This window comes from Xiphophorus couchianus, chromosome 12, assembly GCF_001444195.1.
Source record: "Xiphophorus couchianus chromosome 12, X_couchianus-1.0, whole genome shotgun sequence".
NCBI lineage: Eukaryota > Metazoa > Chordata > Actinopteri > Cyprinodontiformes > Poeciliidae > Xiphophorus > Xiphophorus couchianus.
The window spans coordinates 5,012,980-5,026,308 of NC_040239.1; the positions used below are offsets into that span (position 1 = coordinate 5,012,980).

Genomic DNA, 13,329 nt, shown 5'->3' on the forward strand with positions numbered 1-13,329 from the left:
TCAAACATGACCCGTCTGTGCAGAAAAATTGGACGGAGAGGGCGTTCAGATCTTTGTTGCAGCATTTAAAATAAAATAAAAGGTTATTAGTTCTGCAGAATTTTTTTTATATTTTTGTTGGTATTTTTTTGATAAAGTGATTGTTTTCTTTCAGGAAAAGAAAGACTATTTGAAGCCAGAAGTAAAAACAAATAATGTGTCTAAAGAGAACAACTAAAATCCAATATTTTGTCTGTTTCTAAAACATTTTCCCTGATAAAAAGCTTTGGAGGACCGATTCCAGTTGATCTGTTTTATACTCTGGTTTCTTTCAGTAATAAATGATAAGTTGAGTCTACTTTACTTCAACTCTTACAGCAGATCTGGTGTCGTCAGCAGCTTTCTTCCTCCTGGCTGGTTCGGAAACACGTCCTCTAAGAAGTAATACAGGTGTCCAACGCCGATACCTGAGGAGAGAGCATTTGATGTTTGTTATGGCTCGAAGCCACAGATCTCTGTTCTGCATGAACTCCTAAAGCAACAATGTACAAGACCATTGTAGGCAGAAAAAAATAAAGGAGTAAATTCTGCCAAAAATCTCAGAAAAGTTTAAAATAAAACTTAAAAATTTCTGAGCTTGAAAAGTCAAAAAAGTTTAGAAAAAGATGAAATTTTTAGATTAATCTAAAAAAAAAAATTCTAGAAAGACTTGAAATGTTGAAAACTTGCTAAAAAAAGATCAAGGAAATACTGAGATTAATTATGACATTTTCTAGAAAAATAACTGATAATTTCTGAGTTTGAATAGTTGAAAATTTGTTAGAAAATAAACTTAATTTGAGATTCACCTCAAAAATGTTCTAGAAAAATTTGGAAACTTCTGAGTTTCAAAAGTTGAAAATTTTCCAAGCCTTTTCAAGACTATTTCTGTGCTGAAACTCAAAATTTCAGATTTTTTTTTCTTGCAAATATTCAGTTTTTATCCTAAAAAAATTGCGAAATTATTCCCAGAGATTGTTGACTTTTGTAACTCAATATTTTCCATGTTAAGAAAATTTCTGAGTTTTTTCTTGCACATTTAAACTTTTCAAACTCAGAAATTTCCAAGATTTTTCTAGTAAACTTCTGAAATTAGTCTCAAAATTTCAGAATTTTTGGGCAGAAATGTACTCCTCTTACTTGTTTCTGTCTACAATTGCCCTAATAATGTAGCCGTAAAAGCCAGACCACAGAGGGCTAAGGCTTCTCACCCAGGACGTCGGCGGTGACGGGGTTTCCGAGCAGCAGCGAACATCCCATCAGCACCCAGGGCAGAAGCGGCGCCCGGAAGGTGAGGAGGCAGAAGAAGTTCATGCGTATCAGTGGGTTTCTTTTACTCCAGACGTACACCAGCATGGTGATGAAGGCCTGGCCGAGGAAGAAGATGTTTGCAAACAGACCCAGCAGCTGCAGACTTTCAGGTTAAATACTGATCAATCTAATTTATGAAGGTTTAATGTTCACAGACATTCTGCTAAATAATGTCAGGGTTAAACAACATGAGGATTTTCCAACGTATTCAACTTCTTTAGGTGATTTTTATCCCATATTCCTGTTGCTATCTGCAGAGTTTGGTGTTTTTATTATTTTGTGGGAAGTGGGTCTAAAGTCAGATTGATTGGATCCTTTGGGATTCATCTCACATTTCATAAACTCGATGTGAACAGAGTAAACAGAGGAGGTTAAGAGAGTTCAGTGTGGACTGGGTTAACCAGATCCACGCTAGCTGCGTTTAACTACTGACCTTATAAATGCGCAATTTCACATTTTGAAAAGAAATTCGCTAAGAAAAACACACCATTTAGAAAAAAACTCACGGTTTTTGACAAAAAGCTTGGATGAGGTGGTTTTTAAACATCTTCTCCTGATATATATTAAAATTTTAAGCCTGCAATGTGGATCTCCTAACATTTTACCCTAATTGTGCATTCTTTAAATCTACAGATGTCTCTAATTTAACCAGGAAATGTTTGCTCTCAGAGTTTGTAAAGGATACAGTTATGAGGATTCCTCCAAACAGGAACATGAAAACAAAATCAGCCGTTCTTCCTCGGAAACAGTCTTCCTCCAGCATGCGGCAGTACCGATAGCTGACCTCAGCTAAGGACTCGACTGCAGGTTTTTCTCTATATTCAACAAATTATAATTTACGTCTCAATAAATCTCATTTATCTTGAATTTTAATTTTGGGCAACATCAAGATCATAAATGTCCTAAGAACACTGGTTGTGCCAGAATGTTTTGTTAAAATATTAATAAATAGCAGTTTAAGTACATAACTGTTACCTTTAAGGTTATATTTAGAGTCTAGAGGACCAAATAAAAACTCATGGTGGGCCAGATTTGGCCCCAGAGCCTTGAGTTTGACACCTGTGCATTTGAAAGTAACAAACTTTAAACTGGTATTAAAGTAAATGCGGTCTTACTTTTTGTTAAGACCACATTTCTGTTTTTAAAAATAGTTATTTTTTATTGGTCTGATGTTATATTCCAAACTTAAATTAATAAATCATTAATTAAGTGGAAATTAATCATAATTAACAGAAATAAATGTTTTCAGACATCAATCTGAGTGCAATTAATCTCTATAATGCGTTTCACTTAGTGGTAAAGTTTCTGAAATAAATTGACTTTTCAATAATATTCTAATTTATTGAATGATGGTGTATTAGAGGGATTGTAGATAGAAAAATAATTACGTAAATCTTTAGGAAAAACAAGAAAGATTTCTAACTACCAAAGTTGCAAAATTGCTAGAAAAATCAAATCTTTGAGCTTCAAAAGATTCAAATTGGATAGACAAAAAAGAAAATATCAAAATTTGAAATGTTGCAAATTTTCTAAAAAAAACAAAAAAAAAAAACTCAAAAGAAAAAAACAAGGACATTTCTGAGTTTGAAAAGTTGATAGAAAAAAATCAGAAATTTGAGATTAATGTCAGTTTTTCATAGAATATCCCAGTTCCAGCTGAAATTCTTTTCTAGAAGAATTTCGGACATTTTTGAGTTTGAAAAATTACAAATTTGCTAGAAAAAAACTCAGAAAGTTTTAGATTAATCTTAGAAAAATGTCAAGAAAAATCAAGAAAACGTCTGAGTTTGAAAAGTTGCAAATTTGCTGGGAAATTTTTTTAAAATGAATCTCAGAAATAAAAAAGGCAAGTAAATGTTTGAGTTTGAAAAGTAGAAAAAACTCAAAAATTTTCGAGAAAAAAACATGGAAATGTCTGACTTTCAAAATCAAAAATTTTTGACTTTACAAATCCAGAAATTCCTACTTTTTCTAAAAAATTTCTTTAAAAAAATTAAGACTTTTTTGGCAGAAGTTCCCTGGCCCCTTTTAGTTTTTCTATCTACAATGGTCCTAACATGCTGTGGTAGTAAACTGCTGATAAATAATCATGCTGTTATTTTTCGTAGCTCAGAGAAAGATACAGGAAAATGATGTTGAACAAAAAACCAAATCCAAGAGAACCAAAGAAGAAGAAGCTGGTGATCAGACGCCATATCTGGAAAACAAATGAGGAAACGGTGATGAAGACGAGAAATTACTTTGCTCTTAAAGTATTTAGAGGCTTTTCTTTGTACCTGGTATCTAGTGATGATGAGTTCTGGGTTGAAGTACAGCTGAAACGGGGAGATGACTTGAAGTTGCTGGACAGAAATCTGCAGGTTCAGCTTTGGTTCGTTCATCATTTAGAGTTAAAATTATACATTTCAGTTCTTTTAAACACATGACCTGAATCCCAATTTAAGCTAACAACACAATACAAACATTTTAATCAATAGAAACAGTTTGATTCTTACAGAGAACAGACAGAGTACTTTCTCTCAGAACAACATGAGCTAAAATGTGCTGGTTCTGTTCTGGTTCTGGTGTTTCTTACCACGGCAGCGGTGGTGAGGACGCAGGCCGTCGTGTACGTCCGGGTCACCAGAGGGATCTGGAAATACTCCTGAGTGAGGCTGAGAGCCATCGCTGCTGCTGCTGCTGCTGCATCTCTGGGGCTTCATTTACTCTGAACACAGGCAGCAGGCCACGCCCACTTCACAGCAACAGCCAATCAGATTCACCCAAACACTGAACAAAATAAAATAAAGAAACCCACAAGACCTAACCCAGAACGTCTGGCCTAGTTTATAGTGAAAATATCTTGGTACGTTTTACAAAATACAAAAGAAACTTTTGTCAAGTAACTTTGCAAGCTTGGTTAGAGTCATAATTATTTAATATTGATGAAATAAAGGATTATTTCACTTATAATTAGACATTTGAAATAATCTGTCAATAGAACAAGTAATTTTCATCAATATTAAGAAATTATTGACTTAAAACAAGCTCTTATGTCTTGCTGAAAAGTTATTTTTGTTAGATTTTTTTATTTAAAGTGTACTAAAATATTTGCACTAGAAACGAAACCAAAAAAATTGGGATTTTAATAGTTTTGTGTTTTTGCAGTGAAGTTAGTCCTAAATATAACTACAAACCTTTATCACATCATTAACAAGATCAATTATTTTAGAAAGGAGTGAATTAAACCATTAATGTTTTATTCTTTTTATTAAAATAGCAAATAAATTAATTTAGAAACTAAATACATTATGATAAATTAACAGTCTGATAATTCAATTTGTGTTAAATCTAGAAATAATTCAAGATATTTTTAAAGTTTTTTTCATTTCCGAATTTTACCTTAAATAATATTCATGATAAAAGAATTATTTATATTTATTTATGTGATATTTATGTAATGAATATTTAAGATAAATTACAACATTTTAAAAGAAACCTAGATTTTGTTTATATCTGTCATTATTAAGGATATTTAAATATATCAGTTTTTCTGCTGTATATTTTTTACTAGACCATTTTTTCTGATCTCAGTGGAAATCATTGTTTTCTATCTGAAAGTAGTGGAAGTCAAACTCAAGTTAAATTCTTAATAGAGTTAATTGCATGGTTGTTAATAAATTAATTGTGACTAATGCATTATATAATGTTTATATTTGCAGCTATTTTTGATAAACTATGACAGAAAAATGATTCAGATTTACCCTTTAAAATACTTTTTCTTTCATGAAAGATTCCCAGGAGATTTTATCATTGAAGTGTTTAACGTTTAAAGAAAAATTAACTTTCAGATCTGTTGTTAGACAATGTCGTAAAAAGGTAAAAGATTTATTCAAAGTAACTCAGAAAAACAGGGAAAAACATACATAGTTCCTACATTTTTACAGGTTATAGCCTACATTTGGTTGAATATACAGAATTAAAACATGTATGTACAAAAAGCTTTGCTGTTTGTGCATAAACATGTTGGAAGAAGTCTGATAAATGAGATCAACTGAGTCAAACACAGCAGATTGTAAGGAAAACAGCAAAGTCTGAACGATAAAAACAGAAACGACTCGTCAGCGTCCTGCACTGAGGAGAACGACGATGAACACGACGGTCTGGGCCGAAACTTCAGAGTTCAAGTGCTGCAGCAAGAAAAGATGCAAAGCTGTGGAGCAGCGGTTCTCCAGAAAGGCTGTAATCTGAGATTATTCATCAGCAGTTCAGCAATCTGTGATGCTGAACTGCTGCATCTCAGCTTAATCCAGCTGAGTTTTCTTCGTATTTTCCTTCAAAGCAACCTGACATTCCGTGAAACTTTTGAAGCAGCATTACGTATTTTTCAGCCATTTTATAGCATAATCATGTATTTGATTATTACATTTTCCCAAAATTGATCGTCTTTCTGCTACTCAGTAAGCTTAACACCACTATGATTACATCACGGATGACCGTTGCAGGGACTGAAAAGTTAAAATAATAACAAATTTAAAATAAAGTTTTCTTCTTAGTCAATCAAACATTTGCTGCTTTTATTTTGAGAACCATAAAATAACATTTAAAACCCGATTAAGTGATTTTTTCCCCCCCAATGAAGACAGCTTGAGGCTACAATAGTAAATGAAAAGTAAATGTCTCAAGACTTTTGCACAGGAAAAATAAGACCAAATAGCTAACAGTTAAAAAAAATGTTTTCATTCTGACTTTCAAAATAACAATGTTAAAATCTTTGAATTTTTCCAGTTGGAGTCAGGAGAATATTATTTTTCAATTTTTAGTTTTTATATGCTTTTTAATGTCAGTTTACCAGAACTAGTTTACCACTAACTTGCCCAGTGGTGGAGAACCGCTGCGGTCCCTGAATGCATCACTGACTAACAGAAAACACAGAGCCCCGTTTGATCGTTGTGCAGTGACGTCACCACGGTCCGTTCCGGCCACTAGATGGCGCACTGCAGCTTCTTCTGCGACCATGATGTGAGAAGAGTGAGATCAGACATTAGCAGCTGCAGCAGAATCAACTTTTCTTCTTATTTTAAATTTAAAAGAGGAAAATATTCCAGTTCAAATAGGAACATAACTAGATGAGGATCTCTGGTAAAAGCAAACAAAGTCACTCCTCTGTTGTTCAATTCACGTCCAAACTTGAAAAATGAATCAAATGTCTCCTTCTCAATCAGCAAAGATGTAAAAAAAAGTGTAACAAACCCGTAGAGAAATAAATATTTACTCTGGTTTTTGCATCCAGGACCAGATTTTTCGCATATTTGTGTCTTAGGTTGAGGGAGAAACACCGGACCTCAGGCGATGCAACTTGATCTGTTTTCCTGTTTTTGGAAACCATGAATCACAAAAACAGAACATATGAACTTCTACAGACAGAGGTTAAAATCAGTTGAACCGGTCCAAACAAAGCCACACAGAGATCCCGGGAAAATATAGAAATTTGACGTGCAACGTCGCCACGGTTAGACCTGAAGTAACCGTCTGCTGTTCTCTGGGTTCGTGATTTTTCATGCTTGTTTTGACACCAGGCAGAAAAAAAACTAAAACAGCATCAGAAAGTAAAATCTAAAGGGTAATTTTTTTAGATGTTTTGTTCTAACTGGGATGAAAATGTCAGCCGTTAAAGCAACTTAGCTAATTAAATCAAAGAACAGCTAACTGAAAAAATAAAATAAACAGGTGCCTGGTTTAGAACTGATGCTAATATTTAGACCCAAGCTAGCTGGAGTCAAACTTCAGATAGCTTGTTGAAGGCTCTGCAAAATTGCAGCAACTCTGCAATGACCTCAACAAGACTGTGTAAAGACCTTAAGGAGACTCTGTAAAGACCTTAGTGAGATTCTGTAAAGACCTTCGCAAGATTCTGTAAAGACCTTCGCAAGATTCTGTAAAGACCTTAGCAAGATTCTGTAAAGACCTTAGCAAGATTCTGTAAAGACCTTCGCAAGATTCTGTAAAGACCTTAGCAAGACTCTGTAAAGACCTTCGCAAGATTCTGTAAAGACCTTCGCAAGATTCTGTAAAGACCTTCGCAAGATTCTGTAAAGACCTTAGCAAGACTCTGTAAAGACCTTCGCAAGACTCTGTAAAGACCTTCGCAAGACTCTGTAAAGACCTTCGCAAGACTCTGTAAAGACCTTAGCAAGACTCTGTAAAGACCTTCGCAAGATTCTGTAAAGACCTTCGCAAGACTCTGTAAAGACCTTCGCAAGACTCTGTAAAGACCTTCGCAAGACTCTGTAAAGACCTTCGCAAGATTCTGTAAAGACCTTAGCAAGACTCTGTAAAGACCTTCGCAAGATTCTGTAAAGACCTTAGCAAGATTCTGTAAAGACCTTAGCAAGACTCTGTAAAGACCTTCGCAAGACTCTGTAAAGACCTTCGCAAGATTCTGTAAAGACCTTCGCAAGACTCTGTAAAGACCTTCGCAAGACTCTGTAAAGACCTTCGCAAGATTCTGTAAAGACCTTCGCAAGACTCTGTAAAGACCTTCGCAAGATTCTGTAAAGACCTTCGCAAGACTCTGTAAAGACCTTCGCAAGACTCTGTAAAGACCTTCGCAAGATTCTGTAAAGACCTTAGCAAGACTCTGTAAAGACCTTAGCAAGACTCTGTAAAGACCTTCGCAAGATTCTGTAAAGACCTTCGCAAGATTCTGTAAAGACCTTAGCAAGACTCTGTAAAGACCTTCGCAAGACTCTGTAAAGACCTTCGCAAGATTCTGTAAAGACCTTAGCAAGACTCTGTAAAGACCTTCGCAAGACTCTGTAAAGACCTTCGCAAGATTCTGTAAAGACCTTCGCAAGACTCTGTAAAGACCTTAGCAAGACTCTGTAAAGACCTTAGCAAGACTCTGTAAAGACCTTAGCAAGACTCTGTAAAGACCTTCGCAAGACTCTGTAAAGACCTTAGCAAGACTCTGTAAAGACCTTAGCAAGACTCTGTAAAGACCTTAGCAAGATTCTGTAAAGACCTTAGCAAGACTCTGTAAAGACCTTAGCAAGACTCTGTAAAGACCTTAGCAAGACTCTGTAAAGACCTTCGCAAGACTCTGTAAAGACCTTAGCAAGACCTTGCAATGACTCCGACAATACTCTCTGCAGAACTTATGGAGCCTTTGCAAACACCTTAACAATACCTTGGAAAGACCCCAACAAGACTGCACATATCATAAATGACCCTTCAGAGACATCAACAAAATTTGACAAAGATCTCAATAAGACTCTGCAAAGAACATAGCAGGACCTTACAAAACCTTCTTGCTGTGACTCACTTTTAAGGCGTCCAAACCCCAAAGCCCATTTTCTTGGTTCTGATTGTAAAACAGTGAAATATGACTGGAAATTATAATCTACTTGCTAACTGACTTCAAGAATTAAACCCTCCACTGACCGCCACTGTGAGTCTGATGTCACTCTTCAAACACGCTGAGGTGCGTTGTTGATGAAAACACAAACTGAAACATCCAACACTGACCACACTGAGGACAACAGTTTGTTAAACAGTTTCTGGCTCAGGCGAGACTGAATGCAGGGTCTCGGGCTCATGGTGATACAAAAATGTGCAAAAATAAATACGAGCAGAGCTGCACAGGAGGTGCCAGATCTGAGGGAAGGTGTTTTTTTTTCCTGAGAAGAAGGCATAAATTGATCTGAGTGCCAATAAATGCAGTGAAGCATAAACAGGTGTAAAAATCGTCTCGTCCTCATGAGTCTGCAGTTTTTATTCCATTAACTCCTCTTCGCGTCAAAGGAATCAGGGTACGCGAATCTTCACAGACTCACTCGTTCCTGCACCCAAAGAAATCCATGCCGATGTAGCGTGGGTAACCTTCCAACGAGTTCATGCCGACAGGATCGAACTTCCAGTACTGACGTCCTCGGATAAAATGAGCAAAGCCTGAAGTAAGGAACAAAAAAATGATTCTTTTATTATTCCTGGAGACCGAGGAAGATGGAAAATATGCACATCAAATGGATCTCTTCAGATTAAAGGACTCAAACAAACCTATATTGAACTACTAAAGGAGTTGTTTTCAATTTGCCAATGACTTTCAAAATATGAGACTTTTTGTAATGCCATTAGCTTGTAAGAGTGCATAAACTCTCTGAAATACCAGAACTTTTTCACAAAAATAAAACTTTTGATCTCTTTTGGTCTTGCAGTGGGATAAAAAATCAAAATATTTGCCCAAATCTGCACAGAAATGGTCAACCAGACACAAAAGTAAAAACTGAATGCTGGAAACATATGTCCAGCAGTCTGGAGTTTGGCAAAAGAAATAAAAACAAACTGCTTGAGGCAAGCTGCTGGTCAGAAAGTAAAGCTTAAAACTGGTTCTGAGTAATAAAGTTTGACTCCAGCAACATCCACAGTTTAAGACAGAAATCAAAAGCATTTTTTCCTTCGTACCGTGAGTGTCCCTGAAGGCAGCGTCAACATCCTCAGGAATGCCGGTCCAGTACTGCATGCTGCGCGGTTGGGGCGACTCGACCCGGTTCTCACGGGGACTGAACCTCCAGTAGCTACCGGACTTGAAGAAGTAGATGTTGTAGTTAGGGTCGTGACCCCAGCGAAGTGCAGCCTGGATGTTGGATGTGGACAATCCTAAACTCCTGATGGACTCGGGGCCCCTGATGTGCATCTCAGCGTCAAACACCCAGTAGTTATCATCTGCAGAAACCAAAAAAACCCACTGAAATACAACTTTTATTCACTTTTTCTTTTACAACTGTTAGCGTGCTAATGCTTTGTTAACGGATCCATAAGGACTGTAATAACAGCAGAGAAAATTAGTCTCAATCTTGAGCGATACAACTCAGTCATGCTTCACAGTAGAAAAACATTCATATTTTAAACAATAGACTAAATTGGCATTTTGAGACTTTACAGTTTTTACACAATCAGAGCTGAAGTTTTATGACTTTTCCCTGAAAAACAATGGCAATGTCAATTTATCTGGATAGCACATAAAAACAACAAATCTTGTCTAAAGTGATGCACAAGTCAATGAAATCAAGCAAAAATAACAATAAGAAAAAGGAAATATATTGAAAAGTAATTTGAATATATTCCATAACTGTCATTATAAAAGAAACTCAAACTGTTTGAATCAAACGCCAGAGAATAAAAGTCTCAACAGTCTCAGCGTTGCGTACATAAAAAGGTAAACCATTCCAAATTTTAGGAGCACAAGTCGCAAAAGCCCAATCTCAGCTGAATTAATAGTCAGAAACCTTTTAATAAACACAAAAAACTAATTATTGAATTAAATTCAGAATGTCTTTTGGTAATTTCACTGCCCACTAACGTTTGTGGCTTACATTCTGTGTTTCTTTTTGTGGACTTCCTGTTTATGGCTTCCTAGGAAAGGAGGGAGTCACCATGGCAACCACTGACTTGTTCTATTTTTGCTCTAGAGTCCCAACGCTGCTGGAAAATGTAAAGTTTAGATTTGTTAGACTTATTAAAGCAGCTACAAAGTCTACATTTTTATTGAGATATTCTGGTTGGTAGTTTATAAACAACCATAAACAACATAACTACACCTCAGCCACACGGTGGACACCAGGGTTGTCATGACACTAGGAAAAACACTCTGTTTCTGATACTGAGATGGCAATTTATTATTACATTTGTATGTTGTAAATTTGGCAATTTTTAATCTGCATGGCGTCCAAACAACAATTTTATGTTTGCCTCGTTAGCTGAAGAGGAAGAAGTGAGATTATTTTTGACTTTATTAAATACTCACCTTGAAAGAACCAAATATTCCCTGACTTGTCCTCAAAGGCGGCGTCGATCTTGGTCGGGATCCCCTTCCAGTGTCGGGAGGCCAGCGCCGGATAGCCGCTCTCCAGACGCGCCGATCCTCCAGGATCCCTGATCCTCCAAACGTAGCCTGACTTAAAGAAGAACAGCTCCCCTCGGATCATCGACACGGCGTCAAAATCCGTCTGACAGGCGTCAGGCTGGAGGCAAAACAGAGAACGCTCTCAAAAACACCGTAAAACATTTCAACCACATTTAGTTGTGTCAGCTAGCTACTCCTTACGTCAAATACTTTAGTAAGTTGTAGTAGTAATAAAACTTTAGTAAGTTGTGTTAACTTTTCGTTAATTTTGTCACATTTCTGAGAAAAAAAAGGAATTTAAATCCCTGAAAGAACCAAAAAATACTTAATTGATCCCAAAGGAAAAATAAATGATGTTAATCAGCTCCTCCCAGTTGTAATCCACCCTGTTGCTACGGTTACCCATCACAGCAAAAGAGCAAAGTATGAAAATGTGTTGGCAAAATTCACTCCAGCTGCACTGCATCCAAAACAAGTAGGACTGGTTGCTGAAAAATTCCCCCAGAAAGACATGAATGAAAGTTTGAAAGAGTAAAAAATCTCAATGAAAGTAAAAAGAGAAAGAAAGAAAAAAAAAGAAAAGAGGGAAAAGGCAGGAGTGGGAAATATTTCCCAGGGTGCTCAGCGTGAGAGAGCTGGAAGCGTTATATTGAACTGGTGTTTATGTGTAATTAAGGCTAACATTAATTTTAGTGCGACTGTCAATTAGCAATGCTTGAGAACAATGTCTTCTCAGGATGCTTATTCCGTTCAAAATAAATGCTTTTGAGCAGAAATCAGTGTAATAAAACGTGTTTAATAAAATGCATAATCATTCATGTAAGTTAAATAAAGAGTTTAAATTCCTTTCACTTTAAAATAAGTATGTATTTTAACTTGATATCAATGAAAATAATAAAACATTCTGGAGATCAGCTTGGGTTGCTAGGTAACGAGCTGGGCTTGACTGGGGTTGCTAGGTAACGGGCAGTGCCTTCTGAGTTGTGACATTACATTCCAGAGATTTTTGAAACGGGTAATTTTCCACACACCAAAATAAAAAACATTAACTCTATTGCCAAAAATCGACTGGGCGTGTCTTTTAATTGCTTGGCCTGTTTTCAGAAGCAGTAGAAACCCAAATGGAAATACAAAAACATGCAAAATATGAACTTTACATATTAGGTTCCAAAGTTATTCAAGTAAATTTTAAATGAATCCTAGTCATACATTAATATGGCTGAGTGTATGAATTAATTTATTAACTCACATTAAGTTCGTTGGTCTCTGTTTTGGGGACCAGAGCCCTTGGAGCCGGGGTTGGCGGTGGGGGCAGGACCTGGGGTTTAGCTCCGTACAGGTACTGGATGCCTAGTCTGTCGTCTTCGCTCAGCCTCAGTGGGTAGGAGAAGGAGTAGTACGCGGACATGACGGTTTTGGGCTTACGTGAGTGCTGCAGGCCCAGGACATGCCCAAACTCATGGGCGGCGACCTGCAGAAGGTCTGTCCCTGCAAGGAGGAAGGGAGAGGTTCATACAAGGTCTGAAAATAAGAGAGTGTTTGTTTTGACCCGGTTTGCGCAGCAGACTGCGGGGACTTCAATATCTGAGCCAACTGGGTCAAACAAGGGGAAAAAAAGTCCCTTTAACTGCTGACTCACACTTGTCCTCAGTTAATTGCACTCATGTGTCTGACATGTTTACCATTAGACAGAGTTAACACATACTTTAGCATATCCCACTGTAGCAACTTCAATTACAGTTGCAACAAACAAGTAGGTGATAATTATTAAAATAGATGGTTGAGACACATTACCTGGTGCAGAATAAGCCACAAACATCAAAAGTCTATTTTTAATAAACTGATCTGCAAACAGATAAAAAGTTGCTTCTGCACTAACATCGTCCATCACAGTACAGTTATAAGTGCTCAGTTTATTCATTAATTCCTCTTGTTACAGTTAAATACAACCTTATTGTCATTTTTTAATCATCCTGAATGGATAGGATGAGTGATGGTGTACCTCAGGGTTGGTTGTTTGAGCCCCTTGTTGAGTTTGTTTATAACCGTTTATTTGCAGATGATTATCTGTACGTATCTGTAATGTAGCCACAGGATTCAGATACTTTGCAGTCACT

At 36.6% G+C, this 13,329-nt stretch overlaps 2 protein-coding genes across 5 annotated transcripts in view; both read right to left on the reverse strand.

The window, feature by feature from the left end:
* Nucleotides 1–351: 351 nt before the first annotated feature.
* Nucleotides 352–4,150, reverse strand: LOC114154170 (derlin-2-like). Its single transcript, XM_028033005.1, has 6 exons — nt 3,905–4,150; nt 3,606–3,671; nt 3,453–3,526; nt 2,015–2,108; nt 1,230–1,425; nt 352–446 (listed from the first exon to the last, which is right to left on the reverse strand). Exons 1-6 carry the CDS (start codon nt 3,992–3,994, stop codon nt 352–354), a joined length of 615 nt encoding a protein of 204 aa, XP_027888806.1. The 5' UTR covers nt 3,995–4,150.
* Nucleotides 4,151–5,175: 1,025 nt separating this feature from the next.
* mmp11a (matrix metallopeptidase 11a) overlaps nt 5,176–13,329 on the reverse strand; it is a 34,485-nt gene continuing 26,331 nt past the window's right edge. Inside the window, exons 5-9 of one of the 4 annotated variants that reach the window (XM_028033003.1) lie at nt 12,462–12,700; nt 11,114–11,330; nt 9,772–10,032; nt 8,421–9,258; nt 5,176–7,166 (exon numbers count right to left, since the gene is read on the reverse strand). In XM_028033003.1, the coding sequence (XP_027888804.1) occupies nt 9,140–9,258; nt 9,772–10,032; nt 11,114–11,330; nt 12,462–12,700 (836 nt within the window). In that variant the 3' untranslated portion in view covers nt 5,176–7,166; nt 8,421–9,139. Of the gene's footprint in view, nt 7,189–7,254; nt 9,259–9,771; nt 10,033–11,113; nt 11,331–12,461; nt 12,701–13,329 lie in introns of all 4 variants that reach the window. The other 3 variants (XM_028033002.1, XM_028033001.1, XM_028033000.1) reach the window with 3 other exon arrangements.